The sequence below is a fragment of the Fusarium phalaenopsidis genome (assembly GCF_050370095.1).
Source record: "Fusarium phalaenopsidis strain FUZ10S chromosome Unknown contig_32296, whole genome shotgun sequence".
NCBI lineage: Eukaryota > Fungi > Ascomycota > Sordariomycetes > Hypocreales > Nectriaceae > Fusarium > Fusarium phalaenopsidis.
Window position 1 is genome coordinate 1,821,943 of NW_028145408.1, and position 19,506 is coordinate 1,841,448.

Genomic DNA, 19,506 nt, shown 5'->3' on the forward strand with positions numbered 1-19,506 from the left:
GGCTTTCAAGTGTGATCTTGACAGCCTGAAGCCCGAGGAAGCATCAAAGACCGACTTAACACAGGGACATGGCTATAGCCCAATGCGCCGCAAGATGTTGATTGTGGAAGATTAGGACCAGTAGAACAGTTCTTCTGCTGTTCATGAGATCTGACGTTGAAGGAATCGGGGTTATGCTCGAGGTTCCTGGATAGATTTGTATACTAGACGCATAGCATACACGCACATAGACGGCACATGATGCCATAATTTGACCGTTTTAATCAATTGGCCGAATATGCCTGCAGTAACAGCCTGGTTTAGATGCTGTCTTGGGTCTTTATACCAAATCAACGAAAACCACCAGAGGGACCAAACCCCAGTCTATCAAACTCCTAGCGCCAAGCCATGCAACAACTCCAGATTTTTCCATTGCCTCTCATTCCTGCAGCCTCATGCGAAAGAAACCCGCTTCTTGCTCTTGGCCTTGCCCGCCTTGGTGCCTGTAGAGGTGTACTCCTTGAGGTTCTCCTCGTCGCCGGCGCTCTTGCGCTTTCGCTTCTTTCGGAGGGCGTCCTTGGCGTCTTCGAGCTTGTTTTTCTTTTCCTGCTCCTTCTTCTCCTGCTCGACCTTGCGCGCCTCGCGGATCTCCTCCATCTGTCGCGCCTTGATCATCTTGGACTCGATCTGGCCGTTCTTCTCCGCCTGGACGAGGGACAGAATCGTGCTCATGCTCTCCTGCAAAGTAAAAAGTCAGCATTAGAATTGCCTCGCGATTGGGAATACATGAAGCGCCCATACCCTGTCATCGACAAAGACCTTGCCCTTCTTCTTGCCCCTGGGCTTGACGACGCCCACGGGGGTGATCTTGTTGAGCGTGGGGATTCCGAGCTGCTCATCGGTGTAGGTGCGCTTCTTGGGGTTCTTAAGCTTTCGGAGGAGCGCCTCGCGACCCTTGTCCTTGACCTGCTTGGATGGCGGCGTGCCCTTGGGCTTCTTGGACTTTGGGGCGATGTCCTTGGAGGACTTGCTCGAGGCGCCGCCGCCCGCGTGCTTGTTCTTGATAGTTTTTGTTCGTACCACACCCATTGCGACGGCAAGGAGAAATGCGTGGAATGGTTTGGTGTGGCTGGAGGTTGGATTTTGGTGGTGAGTGTCGCTGAGCTTGGCTGGGGATACTTTTTTTTTCTTTGGAGTTGCGATAAGAAGCGATAAGAAATTCGGTCTCGAAGTCTGGAGCGGGGCCGGGTGGCTGGGCCAAGTCCCGGAGCACAGCCACTGAATCACGGAGGTCTGTGGCGCGGTCTTTCGAGACAAAACCTGAGACCCCCAAGTGCACTTTGAAGAAGGTGTTCCTGCATGAAGCTGTGCCTCTGATTGGGTCAATTGGAGCAACTTGGCCGTCTCATGAGCTGATGTTGCCCCTCGGCTACAGTTTCTCATTCATAGTTCATGTCTGCGGATGGAGTTGGCACAAAAAGGCCTCTTGCACAAGCATTGGAAATTGCTCCCAGCTCCGTGGATCGGGGTTCAACGCTAAGCCATATCGAGGAACCTGTCACGGTGGTTACGGAAGATTAATGCGGGAGTGCAAATTAAGCTGGCGGCGAGGCATTGGTTATCTCGAGATCATGTTGCCAGGCGAGAACCCCTTGAGCATGGTAGGTATTGACACGCAATTGCTACCTGGACGGTTAATTGGGCCCATGATCATTCGTTCTGCAGGGGTTCTTGATCTGTCTGGCCGGGTCTCACAACTCGGAGCCGGGGCAAGGCCGGGTGAGTCAACGCCGAAAACCGTAAGAGGGGAATGGAGGTGGTGGCTTTACCATCGTATCTCGGATTTGTAGTCTCCTATTAGAGCTAATGTACGTGACGAGCCCCGGGATATGCACTGAGCTGGCTCCCGGCAGAATCATGAACGAGATGCCTGATACCAAGACTCCCGGCAGCCCCGCCACGCTTCTCCATGGACGGGGTTTCTACGACACCACAGACGTCAGTGACGGCTGATTTGTCTTGGTACGCTCCAGGGGCACTCTGGCTCTAACGACATGCCAGCTTGCAACCTGCAACGCAGCGGAATTGACCGGTTCACTTGCACGAGAGACTACTTGCTTTTTCTTCCTAGCTGCGCAGATCTCGTGCGACGAGTGTCGTATCAAATGTTTCCAGAAGCCCAAGCACAAGGCGGCTAGACAGTGTCCTCAGGCGCTAGAGGAGGTGTGTCACTGCCGCCCTGGTGAGTGCCCTCTGACGCCAGGGCCATGGGTAAGGTCCCCCGAGTGCCCGGGGGTTGGGGGGTGGTCCAGTGGAGCCAGGCCGCGCCGCTACAGGCCATCCGCGACCACTTACAGCGAGGGTTTTCAGCGAGCTCAGGGCTTCTCCAGAGGGGAGGAGGTACATGAAAGTACACTCTAACTTCATATGAGTGGGATAGTACCCCCTCACTACCCCAACTGTGCGCTACGCGACTCGTCTCGATTTTTTACCTTAGTACGTGGGTGGGCTGCCAGAATTTCTTCGGGCCCTCCATCATTCTTTCCCTCTCGCAACGTTCCCTGAACCTACCAAAATTCCCTAAACTCAACCTGAAAGATTCTCTTCACCAACTCCTCCAAAACAAACCCGCCTCTACCTCTCGCCAACATTCGCACGCCTCCGACTTCTCCTCGAACAACATCGATACCCGAAATACCTCCGACCTCATCATCAGTCAATAATCGTAAACAAACTCAACCCTAGTCCCCTCGCCCTTCCCGCTATCCATCGTCGCCCCCTCATCCGACCTCGAGACCGTGTAACCTCCAAACGCTCTACATCGCCAACTCGCCTCGCGCCCCCAACAAAGACTGCTTTTTCGCCTACGAACCTCTTACTGCCCGAGCAACCGACGCCGCACCCACCCTCTTCCTCTTCCCTCCCCTCCGTCCGTATCTGAGGCGTCTTCGACAGGCGACTTCCCCGCCCTACCTTAATTTGCAGGCAAAACCTGTCCCATTCAGTCTTGATGGATAACCTCTGGGCCCGCCGCACAAAGTAAGTTTACTTACCTTGCCCCTCTGTTCATAACATGTGAATCTTACCAACACTTTCCACTTCAACAGCTCCGGCAAGCTCTCCCTCTCGACACCCGGTCAAGGGTCCAGTGGTGATTCCTTCAGTCGCAATGCCTCCTTCCCAAAGCGCCAAGGCGGCGATACCCCGTCCTCGAGCAAACCGAACCCCTTCAACACCACACCTGGAGGCGGCCTGGTCTCCCCCACCAGCGGTGCCTCCAGCGCCTTTGGTCTAGGCTCTGGAGCCTTCGCCTCCTTTGGGTCTGCGAAAACACCCAAGTCCTCGGCCAACCCTTTCGACTCGGCTATGGGCACTGCGGTTGCAAAGTCTGGCCAGTCCAAGGACTTGTCAAAGGCTGTGGGGAAGGCCCCCAGCATGGCCTCCATTTCTGAGGGTAACCAGGCGGCCGCGGCGGCCGCTCCTGTATCACACCCGCTCATGGAGCCCTGGACTTTCTGGTACCGACCCCCGATCTCCAAGGCCCACGGCTTCATCGAATACGAGAAGACCCTGCACGAGATTGCCACTGTGCGGACGGTGGAGGAGTTTTGGGAGATCTTTTCGTACCTGAAGCGCCCCTCCTCGCTTCCGGTTGTGTCAGACTTTCATCTCTTCAAGAAGGGCGTCCGCCCAATCTGGGAGGATGATGTGAACAAGAAGGGTGGCAAGTGGGTTGTTCGGATGAAGAAGGGCGTGGCCGACCGGTACTGGGAAGACCTCATGCTCTCCCTCATAGGGGATCAGTTTGGTGACGCTGGAGAGGATGTTTGTGGTGCCGTGCTCAGTGTAAGGAACGGAGAGGACATCCTGAGCATTTGGACCCGAACGGACGGTGGCCGCGTCATCAAGATTCGGTAAGTCTTGTTGCAAGCGAGTGGAAGTATTCTGAGGCTGACTCTTCAACAGTGAGACCATGAAGCACGTCCTCAACTTCCCTCCCAACACTCGAGTGGAGTTCAAGAGCCATGACTCTAGTATTCAGCAACGAACGGCCATCGAGGAGCAGCGCCGTGAAAAGGCGGGCCAGCACCATCACCATGATAAGCGTCACACAGGTGGCGTATCGAAGCAGCCCTCGGAGCAATCCTAGTCGTAGCGCGTCCGGCGTTAGTGTCCCTGACCACCAACCTGTGTACTGTATTTTTGACAAGTCGTTTCCCACGTTCCGGGATTTATCGACCGAGTCGCCTTTGTTTTTTAACTACTTATTTTGTTTGTGTTCCCTTGTCTTTACGAATGACAACTTTGTTGGCGGTGTTGGAGAGTTCTTCTGGGTGGGGCTGCTCATAACGTGTTCATGAGGATCAGGGTTGGCGGCTGGGACGGGACGACTGGATGACATGAGGGAAACCAACGGCTGTATGGATACAAAGGGCGAGGCCGGTCGATGATGATATCAGGCTTCGTCTAGGGATGGATGATGTATTACTAGGTAGCTGCGAGCGGCCAGGACGTGGCTCGCCCAATAGCGGATTTCGGCGAGAGCTACAATCACAAGAGCGAGCTTTGAGGGCTGTCGTTTGTCGCCCAAGCGCAAGACCATTATTGCCTCATATCATAAACCGTGATATTACAATTGTGCCTATTAGTTGTGCTCATGACTTGTGTCGGGTCATGATGCCGCTGCTTTTCCCTTGCCCTTTGGCTCCCTTCTCCTCTCCCATACTTGTAGATATGTCTCTCCAAGATACAACAACTCGCTCTGCACCTTGTCCACAAAGAGATCCTGACACACCACCCACTCTCCCGTCGCCTTGTTCTTGAGCTGTACCTTCCATGTCTTGCGCTCCTCGCCGCTGTCGACCACATCATCACGCACGCGTACCGCCTCGTGGACGACGTTTGCGACGAGATCGTACCAGATAGGTTCGCCAGGGGGCCACTCGCGAGGGTTAGGCTCAACGTAAGGCGACATGTCAAGATTTCGAGCATCGAAGGTGACGATGGTGGGGTTGCGCTCCGAGACGAACTTGTTCTGGGAGAAGCGCTTGACGTGGAAGATGAGGTAGGGGGGCACGGGGTGCATCAGGCGGTACCGCTTTCTCTGGGCATGGTGTTCCTGGGCTCGTTGTCCGTCGTACTTTGTGAGGATGGTGGTCAGTGGGACCTGTGGGATGATGTTCTTCTCGAGCTCGTCCTGGAAGAGCGGCGCCGAGGGGAGGTCGAGGGTGAGGAGGAGGAAGCGAACCACGTCGACCTTGACATCGGCGTCCTCGAAGCGCAGGCGATCGCTAGCATCTGCACGTGCGGTGATAGCCTGTGACTCGACCTTCATCTTGCCCTGGAACGTCCGCTGCACCATGGAGCTGCCGGGCTTTGTCTTGCTGCCACCCAGGCCAAGGTGGAGGTTGTTGAGGAACCACGACAAGAAGTCCACGGGGTCTGACTGCGCCGTGAGGGTGAAGCGCTTGTTGGAGCGGAGCGAGATCTCCTGCAGAAGCTCGTGTGGCGAGACGTGCGCTTTAAAGGCACGAGGGTTCCAGATCTTGCGGACGAGGATGCTGCATCGCTTGACGAGCTCCGTCTTGTCGGGGAAATCTTCGAGGAGGAGGTAGTTGCGCAAGGGCGCGACGTGAGCGAGAGCCTGGACCACGACGTTGAAGTAGTCGTTCTCCTTGATATTGTTCATACCCACAAAGCCGGGCGTGTACTCCTTGGAGTCGAGGGTGTAGCTGGTACGTTTGGCGCGGTCCATCTCGATCACCTCCTTCTTTGTATATCGCGGGTCCGACACGTACTTGATGTCATCCAGAGCGCGACTCTTGACCTCGTATCCCTCCGGCAGGACGTAGACGCGCTGGGTCTCGAGGTTGATGAAGACATGGTGGTCCTCGTCGAGCGAGTGGAAGTAGGCGTGCGACTTTGGCCCGCGGCCCTGGAAGTACTTGCCGCAGACGAGGCAGGCATAGACGTTGATGTTGGAGAGCGATACGGAGCAGAGCTTTTCAAAGTCAAAGTCGAGCACGTTGCGGTCGATGGTGTCCAGGTAGAGATCGTCGTAGCCGTCTGTGGGCGCCGACTGTCGTATGGGCGCAGCAGCAGTGGGCTCGTCATCGTCAAAGTCGTCATCGTCGTCTTGTGCGTCGCCGTTGGCATGTGCCTCGGGCTGACCTTCAGCTTCAGCGCCGTTCCCTAGAGGAGATTCGATATCCTCCAGTCGAGACTTCTTTGATACTGGCGAAGCAATGTCGAGGTCATCGAGGGCCTCGGAGGCCTGGCGCTTGGCCATTGTTGAGTGCGAAGGAAGGATAACAGCGGTAGATCGACGCAGGCCGTATTGGAGTGGCCGGTTGGGGTGGTGACAGCTCTTGGCGTCTCGCTGAAGCTTGGTTGAAATTTGACGTCTTGGATGAAGGAGTGAAGACGGAACGAAGGCAGCGGTTATGAGTGGAGCCTTGAAGCTCAGGACATGGCTCAAGGAAAAAGCGAGAGTCTACCTAGGCAGGTTGCACGAAGGCAACAGGCTATCCTCCTCTAAGAGTAACTATAAACATGTAATAAGAATAATAGAATCGCAATCTAGATAAACACGCTTATTAGGATAGACTTTATTTCATTTTGGTCTTTCATATAAGTCATTTTATCATAAAGAGGCAGTGTTTAGGATAGTATATACATGGATTGGCCAGTGAGCTTCGGCGTAAGCATGAACATGACATCTTGCTGGCAGAGATTTGCGATGGCGTGCGATTTCAGACCCAGGCACTAGCGCGACCAGGCTGCGACGGGCGACATGAGAGCACCTGCAAGTTATCATGAGATCAAATTCAAAGACAATTTATTTCCGCAATGACTTGCAAGCATTTTATCTATATCCATTGTACTCCAATGATTGATTATCCGGGAATGAACACACGGAGGGTAAATACTTTGGCTCTGTCTCAACAACCATACGATCGATCGTCTATCCAGCCATGACAACGTCCTCATCCAAAGCGGGTGCGAGATCATCCATCTCCTGCAGGGTATATTCCACCAGATAACTCTCATCAACCAGCTCCTCGGTGCGCTTGTAATGCCTCTCCGTGTAGACGCGAATGGCGTGCAAAACATCCTTCAAACTCTTCTGCCCCTGGGCCCCCTTGACTGAGAGATTCGAAAACTTGGACGCAGGATAGCTGCGGATGAGAGTCAACAAGATTCTCTGGGCTACTGGCGCTGTTCGAGCGTTCGTGTTCCAGTCTCGGAGTCTCAGTAGAAGTAGGAAGATTTGTTCGTCTGACAGGCTGCCCAGCACCTCATCCACAGCTTTCAAACCGCTCAGACTGCCCTTGTCGGGGTTGCTTGTTGTCATGACCGAAGTGAACAGGCTCAGGAGACGACCTGGGTGGTTGAGCTGGAGTGCGAGAGTGATAGCTTCCCGGAATGAACCAGCATGGATATGGTTCTCCAGCTCCTGTTCCTGCTCAATCATCTTCAACGCAGCCTGTGATGCTGCCGCTTGAGTCTCGGATGAAGTGTCCTTCCAGAAGGTCACTGTCGAATCGCCACTACCAGAAACAATAGTGTTGTTCTCTGGATGGACAGCCACAGCCCAAACACGGTCCTCATGGTTATCGAGTGTGCACTCTGCCTCGCCCGAGTTGGCATCCCAAACCTTGACGAGACCATCACCACCCGCGCTGGTGAACTGAACTCGCTTCTTGGACTGATCCTGGGTAGAAGGCATGTTCAACCACGCAACTTTCAGGACACTGTTGGAATGTCCCTCAAAGGTTCTGATACAGGTATAGTTGGCGAGATTCCAGAGCTTGATCGTCTTGTCACCACTGCCAGTGAGAACGACGCCCTTTCCAGTGACAGGGCCATCTTCGCCCTGGATAGCTGGCATCTGTGCGGGAGAAAACTGGACCGACCAGACACCTCGCTTGTGACCGCGCAGGATGCCCTGAACCTCACCCTCCGCCACAGACCAGATCTTGACCGTCTTGTCCTGCGACGCGGATGCGAAAAGCTGGCTCGAGTGATGAACATTGATTGCGTTGATGTCCTTGTCGTGTGCCTTCCGAGTAAAAACGGCGCGGGAACCGGTCTTGTTGCCCTTTTGCTGGGCTGTTCGAGGGATCTCCCACTTCTTGACAGTCTGATCTTGAGAACCTGTAATAAGGAAAGGGGGAGGGTTGTTCAGGGGATCAGAGCGCGCGGCAGATGACTCAGGAGGGACGCCCTTGGGGAGCGCGACAGCGCCCAGAGATTCGGCATGACCCGAAAATGTTGCCCAGCATGTGTAAGAGTTGTTGGCATGATCAATACGCCAGAGCTTGGCTGTGTTATCCTTGGCGCCTGTGGCAATCCAGTGGCCTGACCAATCAATATCGAGAGAAATAACGATTTCATCGTGGCCCTTGAGGAGAGCAACATCTTGCCCAAAGTAAGGGGAAGAGTCAGAGTCCCACGCAGATTCGCCACCCTGAGTCTCAGTCTCAGAAACAGACACGAGCCTAACATCCTCCGAGTTTGTGGCTAGGGCAACGAGTGAACGGTCTGGGAGGAGGTAACCCAAGTCGATAATGTCGTCGTGTGTTCCAGATATCCTTCGGAAGGGCTCAGGTGCCGAGAGTGATGATGCCTCTACCTTAGGTGGTCGGTACAGAGCCAGAGTATGGTCGACCTGGACAAGGAGGATGAAGGGGAGACCAGGGCGGTAGATACCAGACGCGATGCCTTCCTCTTCACTCTTGGCGGCTTGCTGTGGGGTGAGCTCTTTGCCCGTATCCGTGTCCCAGATGCGCAGGCAGCCATTTGCACCAGCCGAGTAAGTGAGCTGTCCATCATCGATGAAGCCAGCCGCCTCGACAAGTTCCAGACAAGGAACCACCTTGCGAATCTTCCAAGACTTTGCATCCCACCAAGTCAGGGTCTTGTCTCTACCTGCCGTAACCAAGGCGTGCTGCTCTGGTGAGTAGTCGAGTCCCTGAACGTCGGAAACGTGAGACTCGAGGTTGGCAACACAGCTTCGCTTGTGCAAGTCCCATACTCGAACCTTGCCATCTTGGTTGCCACAGGCAAGTCTAAAGTTGGTTGTGCTGGCGTTCTCCTCCTCGTCAGAATCCTCCTGACGCTTTGATTTCTTCCCCTTGCGAGCAGCCTCATTTGAGCGAGCGGCGACCTCGAAGAAGTGAAGCGCAGAGACCAAAACAGAAGATCCACGGAAAGTGTGAGTAACGTAGCCTGCGGCGATATCCCACACCTTCACTGATCCATCGGTTCCTCCAGTCGCAAGCAAGGTGCTGGTTCGGTCAACAGCGAGAACGACGACGGGTGTGCCGTGAGCCTTGACTGTTCGGGTGAGAGTAGCTTCGATAGATCCGTCATCCTCAGACCGCTTCAGCGCATAAATCCTCATGGACAAGGAGCGCGAGCAGATGATGAGATGAGAGCCGGAAGGTGTCACTGCGGCATGTTAGTTTAGCTCAGTCGAGCATCTTTCGAGCAAACTCACAGGTCAAGGTAGAAATGAGATCTCCGTCCTATCAAGAATTAGCCACGTCGCGTTGCAAGGCTTCATTGGGATTCTTACACCCTCGATTTGCGCAAGGTGCTTGCCGTTTGTCGGATCAGTGAGAATCGCATCCTCCCCAAGAACTGTCGCGAGAATTCGTGCGCCATTGTCAAGGGCTACAGAGCCTCCAGTAAAGATGGGTCGAATGACATGATCAACGTCAAACGTCGTCTTCAACGGCTGCTTATTTGCCATTGTGTGTGCGTTGATGCGAATGCGACCTGACGAGAAATCAAAGCAGAGAAGCTCTCATGAGTCCCGACTTCCTGTTCCTCGATTTTTTTTTTGGCGTCCGTGGCGACGCAACCTGATTGGCAGAAAGCGTGATTATGTAAGTCGCGATCGCACTTGCCACACCTCCAAGCCACACCTCATCCGTTCACGATCATGACAGCTCCCGACTTGTCTCGAACTTCATCAACTTTCACTTCACCAGCACCAAATTTCATCTCGCAGATACAAACCGCCTTTTCAAAGTATCCTTGCCGTGCATTAAAAACGACTAGAGCTTGCGAACTAGCTACATCATGCAGTCCTTCTGTGTCTAGTAGATGAGCCTTCATAATCCTTCATCATGGGAATGCAGGGCCCCTTGACCGCTCAGGCGTTGGTACGAGACACACCATCATTATTCCATCATGAGGTGAATGCTAACGTGCAAAGGGTCGGTCTCCATATGACGATGTTGTAGAGTGGGATGGAGATCAAGATGATGAACAAAACGACGGTTCAAGGCAACAACAGTACGACCACAGAGGTCGCCCCATAAACCCCGAGACCAAGAGGATTAACAGAGACATAATCCGTTCCCATAATGAGGTTATGCTTGTTATCGGCGTTGCTGAACAGGAGAACCCGACATCAAACCCAGAGGCCGAGTCGGAGCGTCGACATGCGTTATATGAGTATGATGTGGGAATGAATCTCACCTTCTCGGCAATGCGCTGTGTAGATGCCGCCGGTGCGTTTGGTCTTGACGGCCTCCGCCAGCGCATCCTCGTAGGTCTTTTACTGGCCCAGTCATCATTGATTTTGCTAACGTTTACAGATCTACAAAAGATACTCACACATCGCCTTCTGGGACCTGTTTGCCCAAGCTCGCAAGGACTTTTCTTTCACGAGAGACATCATGCCTGGCGCGGCTACGAGTGTTCTCACCAACTATACCGATCGCAAACTTTTCTGGCTATGGAGAGATCGCCCCGATAGGATGTTTGCTCGTCGTTTGTGAGTGGACCGCAGCCTCCATGTGCGAATGCCTTTAGCTCACCCTCTATCAGTGTTCACGAAATGTGGGCGTATGCCAGGACGCATATCGAACTTTACGTAGCTTTGCAGAGGCTTGGACTGGTCTCGAGCAGCAACTTGCTTCCCAGCCTTTCTTTCTTTGTCCCCTTCAGCGCCGACTCCCCCATTTCCGCTCCACCACCCCTCGATGACCTCTCAATCCAGTCCGTCCTACAATGGATAGGGGGTATGTGCATCTCGGCAACGCCTTTCCTTCTCTGGGTAATGACACAGAGACTGATCCGTGACCTACGGCCCCAACTGTGGAGTATCATCTTGCCCAGGCTTCCAAACACCAGCCCTCCTTTGGGGACCCCGACCAACTGGGGACCGACCGATAGGCCCAGGGACAGGGACAGGGCGGAGAACACTCATAGTCGAAGCGCGACCAACGATGTTTCGCCTCTGCGGGCGGTAGATGGCCAGGTACCGAATGATACTGGCCCTGTGGAGGCAGTGAGGCGACCGAGCACCTTCTCCATGCGCGATGAGTTTAGCGATGAGGACGAGAACGAGGGAGCCAATGCTACCCTGATCAGTTTTGATGTGGAAGCGACTGAGGCCTCATCTGATGGACCGCAAGGGCTATGGAGTGCTGAATTGCGGCCCAGTGTTAATGATGCTCGAGGATTAAGCTCCCCTTCATACGTCGACACACTGCTTACCCAGCTCCCACCGCTTCTAGCAAACTACATCTTCTCCGAGGCCGCCATTCGAATACTCACAGCGCCTTACGAGAGCATGTCTCTTCGATTGCTGGCTCGCACGTTTCGTCTTCGGCTTGGCCTGCCTTCCCACGATATTTTCAACGTCAATCTTTTCAGTGGCCTCAACTCTACTCTCGTCATCAACTTCTTGAGCAGCCAATTCATTCATTTGATGCTTTGCTCCGAACTGTGGGCTGGCTTCGCGACCATATCTGAGCTGCTGCATACAACGCCAGAGGAGTGGAGGGAGGCGGAAGATCAGAAAGCAGGTGAATGGCGAGAGGAATGAGCTTGGTTGGTGGGGCATGTATGAAGAATCAGGTACAAAGCACTCGTTGCACGCAATTGCAACCTCTCCGCTCATCCCAACCTGGCACTAATGCTGCTGCTCGAACCAGGATACCTACGCCCGATACTAGCGTGGGAAAAGAGTTGGATCGCTTGGTCATGTCAGCCGCCTGCGTGTCGACCTCGTGGAAGACTAGGGCCTACTCGATATGAGCTGTCGACCTCAATTGTGCACCAGGAAAGTGACAGGTCCATCTGCCACCTTTGGGTTATAGCCCTAGTTGGCAAGGATGGCCTTGTTTTCTTCTTGGGGCCTTGGGATGCGCCCGCAGTCGTACGGTTCGTTCTCCTCCTCGTCCGTGGCGGCGGCGTCTCGGGACCAGAGGTTGCTCCGGCGCAAATGGGTTGCCCCGAGCAGGCGGGGAACCAGACACGGCACGATAGCACGCAGGATCGAGAAGGGACACGAGTTCTGAGGAGCTCAATCAGCAGGGGTAAGGGGCGTCCGTCTTCGTTGAGGAGGATGACACTGTTGACTGGCGGCTTGGTCCAGCCCTGTGTTGCCAGGGGTTGAGTGCCACTGCCATGGCCCGAGAAGCCCGGCCAGGGCCCCTGTTATGCGCCGATCCATGGGCCCTGTTCGAGCGCATCTAGGGCTCGATGGGCTGGTTACACAGACAAGAGCGGCCTATGATTGTTTTGTCGAGGACTGCATGCCCTGCTGGCAGCTGTTACGTACGAACTTGGAGGCTCAACAGTTGATGGGGCCTGCAATTGAGCTCGGACGCTCATCTTATGTTGCAGAGACCACGCCAATCGTCTGGGGAAGTGAGAGCCGATGCCCCAGTCGACGCGGCACCTGTGCCGGCCGGGGAGGGGATCCATAACAGACCGGGCAACCTGCGCGCACGCTGGTCAAGCGCGCCGTGCAGTGGAGAGCCCTGAGAGAGGACTCATCGACATCTTGTCGTATTGTGGCGTCCTCTTGCCATGACTTGGGGGCTGCGAACCCCTGGATGCGCCTCCTCTTGAAGAGTCATAGCCGGTTATCATCCTTGGCATTGAGCTAAGGTTCATCGATGCCTGGCCTAGCCCACCGCTGCTCACCCCGGTGTAGCTCTCGGGGGCTTGACTCCCTGACCAGCACGCGAGTTGACAGAAAAAAAGACACTGGTGAGTGGACGGTCGGGGCCAGGCGGGCAAATATGTGAACGAATCTTACTCTTACGATGTTGACAATAACATCATCATAAAAATTGCAGAAAATTATGAAGTTTCTATACGTATTACCTATTTTTATACTATTTATTAGATGAGTTGAGATATGCATTTCATCACATTTGGGAGGAGGGAGAACTGGTTCCCTGTTCTCCCGCCTCAAGGCTGCGACCAGCTCTGCAGCGCTGCAGGGATTGCTAAAAAGGTCGAGCCGTTGCCATTGATAGCTAACCACATCGCTGTCACGCCGTCACCGTTGCATACGACGCCCTCCGTGATGTTCTCAGGGATAGAGCCAAGCAAGAGAAGTCGACGCCCGCCGCCTGCAAAGAGGCCATTCTCACCTCCACCGAGAGGACGAGGGGTATGCTCTCCGGCCCCGCCATGGAGATCACCATGACCCCTCCGCACTTGAAACTCTGCCCTGGTCTTCGTCAAGAGTAGCGTCGCCACCTTTGATGAGCACTAGACAAGGGACGCTAATACCCGTCGCCCGAGACAGGGTTTTTAGTGTCTTTATGAGTGCAGTGCAGACGCTAGACCTTGGCGGCACCTCGTGTAAGCCGAAGTAAGGTGTCGTTGACCCCTCTCACCTTCAGACCTTGGCTACGTGCGAGCGTGCTTTGGATGTCATTTTTGACATGTTGCTTTTTATACTACTGCTAGCTAGTCAATTCGTTAGCTCAACTGCAGGACGCACTTGCTCGCCCTGGAAATGAGGAGGAAAGACCTTGCTCATGTCTCCACGAAGGGCGACAACTTGAAGTATAAATTGACCAGCTCTGCCATGTTCTTCAGATGCTCTTCACACATCACGCCTCCTTCTACATGTTCTCAACTACATCCATCTCTCCTCCATTCTGAAAAGCACTGCCCTGTTCTTGAGCCTATCACCATGAGCCCTCCCGCAGTCCAAGAGAGAAGACCTCGTATAGTTATCTATCCTCGTCCCCCGTCTCCGCCAACGCCCGAAAAGACCGCCGCTTAACGTTGAGATACGCTCCAAGTCCCAGCTTTTAGACTGTAGCGGACATGTGTTGTGCGTTCTCTGCACTCAGATCATAGCTATGGTTCAAGAGTATTCTGAACTTGAACAACACAATGCCGAGGTACCTGATAAGACACCTTTGTGTAGAAGCAGAACTGACTGTAATATTTCCAAGTACTGGCACCTACCTACGTATGGGAGTCCTGACACTTTGATGGGCCGTGCCGTTTTGCAAGTTGTGGGTATGGAGGCCGTGGACTTTGGACATATCGTTACATCGACAATACGGCTTGTGTGAGGATCACGGAGGAAAAGCGATTTGGAACATGGGGCTATTGAATCTAGGAGGAGGGATTAGGAGGGCAAAAAATCGGCAATATAGTCAGATATCATGCCAGCATTGGCTCTTGCGCATATTCGAGACGTTCTCGTCCACCTTAGCCTCTTTCTCATCTCCTTGAACTCGTAGCAATCTCCTTGTAAAGCTGGAATGTAGTCGCAGCCCCTGCGAATCCCAAGCGCGGTGCAGGAAAGCCGCCGGTTCCACCTGCTGGGATTGCCACACCAGCAGCCGCCAACGGCCACTTGTTTGGACAAATTGGGGGCGAGATCAGTCTCTCGACTTTGAGATACAAACGAGGTACTCATTGCCCTCGTACCTTGGCCAGAGACAACCTCCACATGCTGCAAGGCATACGAGGCAATTTACAGAGCTGCCCAGCACGCCTCGTTATCCGTCCGTCTCTGCATGTATTGACCGAGGCCTTGCTGAGCTCTGAGATTTCGTCGCCCATCTTGCCAAATTGGCTGGGCTTCAAAGGCTGTGTCGTGTCGCGGTGTCGAATACGTATCCATTCATGACCCTGCAAGTCAGAAAAGGGTGCAGCAGAGGTCATGTCCGACGAAACGGTGAAGCTCCGACATTGGGGTTTGGTTTCGGCTCTCGAGGCATAAATACCCATTGCAGGGCCGCCAGTATTGACTCTCTCGACCTGAAGCTTCCGGACAAGTCAGCATCCGTACCACTTAAGTACCCTCTCCATCATGCCCCTCACCAATGTTTCGCCTCCCAGTTCACACTCTCGGAACCCGGACGCTGTCGAGGACTTGGAAGCCCAGCAGAGAACAACTGAGGCTCTTCAGACAGACAATGATGTAGATACTCGAGGTTTGTAGCCCAGCCAGCGATATGGTTCGATATGTTAACCCGCGCTCCTCTGCACTAGATTCGGCGAGCAACGAGCCCGACCGAGGAGGCAAGCCATCCAATAGGGTGTTATACTTGCCCAACGCTAACAGCGGCCTTGCAGGCCCAGGCGCCGATGTATTGCACCTTGCAGCGCTGAGGGAGATTGACCCGACGAACATCCTCTTTCGCCGCTTCACAGGGCTCGCCTCATTGTCCCTTGACTTGGAAGGCAATCATCTGGAGCAGCTAGGACATGATCTCAGGCAGATGGTCCTCGCAGGCGACGAGTGCGTCAATGACTTCAACGACAAGTTTATGGCGAAACTTGGCCGTTATCGTACGACACCGGTGCTCATCTGCTTGGTGCCGGGGACATAAGCTAACAAGATCAAGATCAGTTTGGTTGCAACCTGAGGACGGTCCTTGGGTTCGACCCACCGAGCCAGCAGTTGCTAACGAACGTGCTATCTTCTGCCAAACAGAGTTGGGTCCCGGGACAAGGCCTCCATCTGAATGCCTGTGACCATGACTTCGCATCGCTCCTTGACACGGACAAATTGGACCATGTCTTAGCCCATTTATCGTATCAGCCATGGGCTCGACGCATTTTGGTAAGCAAACATGCCTGTTGCCCGTCGTGGAGCTGTTTTGACAACCAAGCAGAACATGTTCAACCCCAGAACCGAGCAGGGTGTTGGTTTCGAGGCCCTGTGGATTTCTGAGGACGCTATTCGATTCGTTAGTGTTGGCATCTTCAACACGTGCGTTGGAATTTTTGTAGTGGCCCCAATGGCCATCCAGACACTCAAAGTGACGTCTCCTGCTGGTGAGGTTGCGACGTACCTGGTCTTCGTACTTGTTGCGGGCTTCGCGATCCAGATGCTCGTGCCTGGATTCACCAGGCAGCTTCTAGTGTATCTAGCGTATGCGGGAGTAATGGCTGCTGTCATGAGACAGTAGGACCAAGGCTGTTGTATTAGGGATCTAGGTAGTGGAACGGAGGAACTGGCTAGACGATAGGACAGAGTGATGCTGCTCTCCTTGCACGGGTTTTGATGTCGTTGCATATGCGATGAATTAAGACACCAAGATACCACGAGGCATTATGAATTGAGAGATGACAGGCATCTTATGGAGTTGTTCTCATCTTTACAAGGTACATATGTACAGAGGATGAGCTTTAGAGCCTCGTTGGTTTGCTGTCTTGGCACCAATTAGCTAGAATTCATGAGTCCCTCGTGGAGCTCTTATGCCACGTTCAGACATAGAGCCATTGGCTATTCATAGAAGACGCTTGAAACCTCTGTCGATCAGACAGCTGACGGACGCCTCGCCTGGACCTTCCAGGTGCCTGTCTTCATGGCTGGAACACAGCACGCTATTTTGGTACCATGGAGGCGGACGCCAACGATCCCGCTCCCCTCGATGATGCAGACAGACACATCCACTAGATTCAAATTAAACCACCTTCAGCAAGTTAATAGACCTACCCCTGTCGACAAAATATCAGCCACGCAGTTTCCATCCCCAGGTCTTGCACAAGTCCTCGCCCGACTATGCTGTAGAATCGCTGAAGCGAGCAAACCTAAGACGAACAACTGGCTCAAGCGAGGGGATGTATCATCCATGAAGCGCACTAAGAGTCGGTGCGGGGGGATGGTTGCCTTGGAGCTGGAGATTTGCCGGTTGTGGCTGATCCCAACCTCATGTCGTGATGCAGAGATTTCTACACAATGTGACCCTTAGCGAATCAACGAACGTCGGGTCCGGCCCCGCTCCGGAACACCCGGTGAGCAGACGATACTGCTCACATCTTGGCAATAGAGGCGACCCAGGTCATGTAGTAACTTGAGATAACTTGTGGGCCAGAGAGTCTTGCTGTCCCTATCATATACTCCGTAGGAATCGTACGCACTGATCTTGTTTCGAGAGAGCCAAGATAGCCTCCAATACGGAGTAGTGCTCACGGCCCTGGCAGGGGTGTTGTGGGTGGCAGGGCTGGTAGGGCTAGTTATCCATCGCTCTCTATCAGCATTAGCATTGTTACACAGCATTTTATGCCTGTCCCGTCAACGGTATGGCACACCGCACACCGCACACCGAATGGAACCGAACCCTTACCAGCTTCGTGACAAAGAGCAAGAGTGCCACCACTATGAAATAGAAGAGCAGCGCTCACGACCAAAGACCTGTGCCCTCAGCAACGGCTGCAGGACGACGAGCATCTTTGCGCGCAAAAGCCCAGCCAGAGAGGTCATCATCAGCCCTCGTTGCCGATCTACCCCCCTCATAGAATCCGAAACGGCCATCCCATGCCCTGGCTCGTAGCCCCCCTGTACGCTTTTCACAGCAATCACATCTCTGAGCTCAGCAGCATCTGGGCAAGCCACGATCCTCTTCCACAAGAGCTAGGTCATGGTTCCCTTGCCCAAAGGAACGCGCGAGCTCGTCTCTATCACATCCTATTCGAGCATACACAGAGTCTGAGCGCTCGAGGGGCGGCGCCATGGCCGTTGCCTCGCACCTTGTCGCGTTCGTGTCGTATATGATAGTCTTTTTGCTTTCTTTTTCTCGAACGATGGGAACTAGCGTCCAAATCAACCGTTCGCCTCATATTGAGGAAACTAGTGGCAGAGGCTAGACGTGTTCGCATTCGCATGTGTTTCATTAGGGTATAAAATCCGTGAAGGTTCATCGTTCTTCTACAGTTCTTGTCAAGGTAGCACTGCTCTTCTGCCCACAACCGGAGCACTCATTCCATCCATACCTTTCTTCTCCTATCCTGTTTTTGAGCCCTTCGATCTTTCATTGTACGTCCCCTACAATAGTCATGCGTGTGCCAGTCACTCCTGGGCCTGTTGCTCCCGAGCCTGCCCCTATTGTCCGTATTCCAGTCACGACGAAGCAAACACCACAAGAGTCCGAGTCCAAGTCAGCCGGCGGGCTCCAGGGCTCTGACAACAAACGATACAACTTCAGCCACTCTTCAATTCCTCGTCCGGTATTCATTGCCAAAGGCATGAAGGTGAAATATTGAAGACAAAGAGGTACGTAGTTGGGGCTTGTGAACCGTTGCTGCCATAAACACCCACTCTGACACTGAAGAATAATAGAATCACCACCTCGTCACCAGTTCTTGGAATCTAATAATGGCGGGCTTTTGGGGCGTAATTCAAACGATTGCGTATGAACCAACAGGTGGGAATTGTCGATCTGTATGTCAAAAAAGGCGGTATACAAAATGGATTGAAGGATGAAGATGGACACAGATATGTAGTATTGAAAGTAGTATTTTATAGCAGCTTAATAACCACCCGCTTATCCTACCACTCCTGTATTCTACCGAAAACGACTTACATGCCAACGGCCGATGTTCGAATTAGACGCCATCACAGGCGCCCATGCTACACAAGCGCATAAGTGGTGCGGAGTAGCGCGGCTCGTGGGACTGCATTAGCCGCAGCTCGGAGCCGGGGGACATGCCGTATACCAAGAGTGTACATAGGCAATATGACGAGTCGCTCGCTGTGTGCATGGCCCCCATCCCTGAATCGTCTGCAAGGCATCGACAGCCACACGTAGCTGGATGTAATTTGCTTTTCCTGACAAGGCCAATTGAGAACAGCCCAACGTCAAGCGTCGAGGCCGGCCTTGCTGCACATCAACGAGGCTTAGACACCTGAAGGTGTAGTGGGGGAGGGGTAGCTATGTAGGGGGCCTCATGCCAAAGTATGGATGGATGGTAGGTTCGATACTGCAATGGGTGTCCAACAACACAGTATTGCAGCATTCGATGTTGGTATTGCATGGTGACGTCGCGGTCGCCTCGTTTCGAGAGATTTGGGTCGGAGGATAAATAGGTGTTGTCGAGCCCTGCGAACTGATTCACCGTGTAAGCCTAGTTCAAGAGCCGGTCAGCATTGCAGCGCAAATTGGAACAAATCTTGGATCTTCCCCAAACAAGTGTCAACGCCATGCCTGGTCGTGAGCCCACTGCACGTCGCAGTGTAGACATTACCTGCCAGCAAAGCTGGAGCGAGGCGACACAGACTGATGAGAGGCCCGCAACCCCAGGTGCTGAGTGAAGCCCATGAAGCAATTGATCAATAAGCTAACCATGCCTTGCTTCGCTACTCAGATCTCGAGGGTCAGCCCAAGAAAGGTACGTCCTGCCCTTGACATTCTTGGATCTGGCACTGAGATTGAATGCGGAAAAGAAACACCAGGGTGGATTCGGCTTGCGCAGGAGCAGCAGCTTGATCCGAGGCACATGATAGCTCCCCGCTGC

The 19,506-nt window shown here is 53.7% G+C and overlaps 6 protein-coding genes across 6 annotated transcripts; 3 read left to right on the plus strand and 3 right to left on the minus strand.

Annotated features, from left to right (window-relative positions):
• Window positions 1-432: 432 nt before the first annotated feature.
• Window positions 433-1,068, minus strand: LRP88_06135 (uncharacterized protein; the record flags this gene model as incomplete). Its single annotated transcript, XM_083242675.1, has 2 exons — window positions 433-717; window positions 781-1,068. The coding sequence occupies 2 exons, from the start codon at window positions 1,066-1,068 to the stop codon at window positions 433-435; spliced, it is 573 nt and encodes a 190-aa protein (XP_083101611.1).
• A 1,921-nt stretch (window positions 1,069-2,989) lies between these two features.
• Window positions 2,990-4,129, plus strand: LRP88_06136 (translation initiation factor eIF 4e-like domain-containing protein; the record flags this gene model as incomplete). Its single annotated transcript, XM_083242676.1, has 3 exons — window positions 2,990-3,018; window positions 3,087-3,893; window positions 3,946-4,129. The coding sequence occupies 3 exons, from the start codon at window positions 2,990-2,992 to the stop codon at window positions 4,127-4,129; spliced, it is 1,020 nt and encodes a 339-aa protein (XP_083101612.1).
• A 522-nt stretch (window positions 4,130-4,651) lies between these two features.
• Window positions 4,652-6,268, minus strand: LRP88_06137 (mRNA splicing protein SAD1; the record flags this gene model as incomplete). Its single annotated transcript, XM_083242677.1, has 1 exon — window positions 4,652-6,268. The coding sequence occupies one exon, from the start codon at window positions 6,266-6,268 to the stop codon at window positions 4,652-4,654; it is 1,617 nt and encodes a 538-aa protein (XP_083101613.1).
• Window positions 6,269-6,943: 675 nt separating this feature from the next.
• LRP88_06138 (U3 snoRNA-associated protein UTP13) lies at window positions 6,944-9,736 on the minus strand (the record flags this gene model as incomplete). Its single annotated transcript, XM_083242678.1, has 3 exons — window positions 6,944-9,432; window positions 9,482-9,509; window positions 9,560-9,736. 3 exons carry the CDS (start codon window positions 9,734-9,736, stop codon window positions 6,944-6,946), a joined length of 2,694 nt encoding a protein of 897 aa, XP_083101614.1.
• A 379-nt stretch (window positions 9,737-10,115) lies between these two features.
• Window positions 10,116-11,824, plus strand: LRP88_06139 (uncharacterized protein; the record flags this gene model as incomplete). Its single annotated transcript, XM_083242679.1, has 4 exons — window positions 10,116-10,151; window positions 10,205-10,540; window positions 10,590-10,768; window positions 10,822-11,824. 4 exons carry the CDS (start codon window positions 10,116-10,118, stop codon window positions 11,822-11,824), a joined length of 1,554 nt encoding a protein of 517 aa, XP_083101615.1.
• A 3,249-nt stretch (window positions 11,825-15,073) lies between these two features.
• On the plus strand, window positions 15,074-16,178 carry LRP88_06140 (uncharacterized protein; the record flags this gene model as incomplete). The annotated part of the gene is made up of 4 exons (XM_083242680.1): window positions 15,074-15,197; window positions 15,256-15,555; window positions 15,617-15,706; window positions 15,835-16,178. 4 exons carry the CDS (start codon window positions 15,074-15,076, stop codon window positions 16,176-16,178), a joined length of 858 nt encoding a protein of 285 aa, XP_083101616.1.
• Window positions 16,179-19,506: the final 3,328 nt, after the last annotated feature.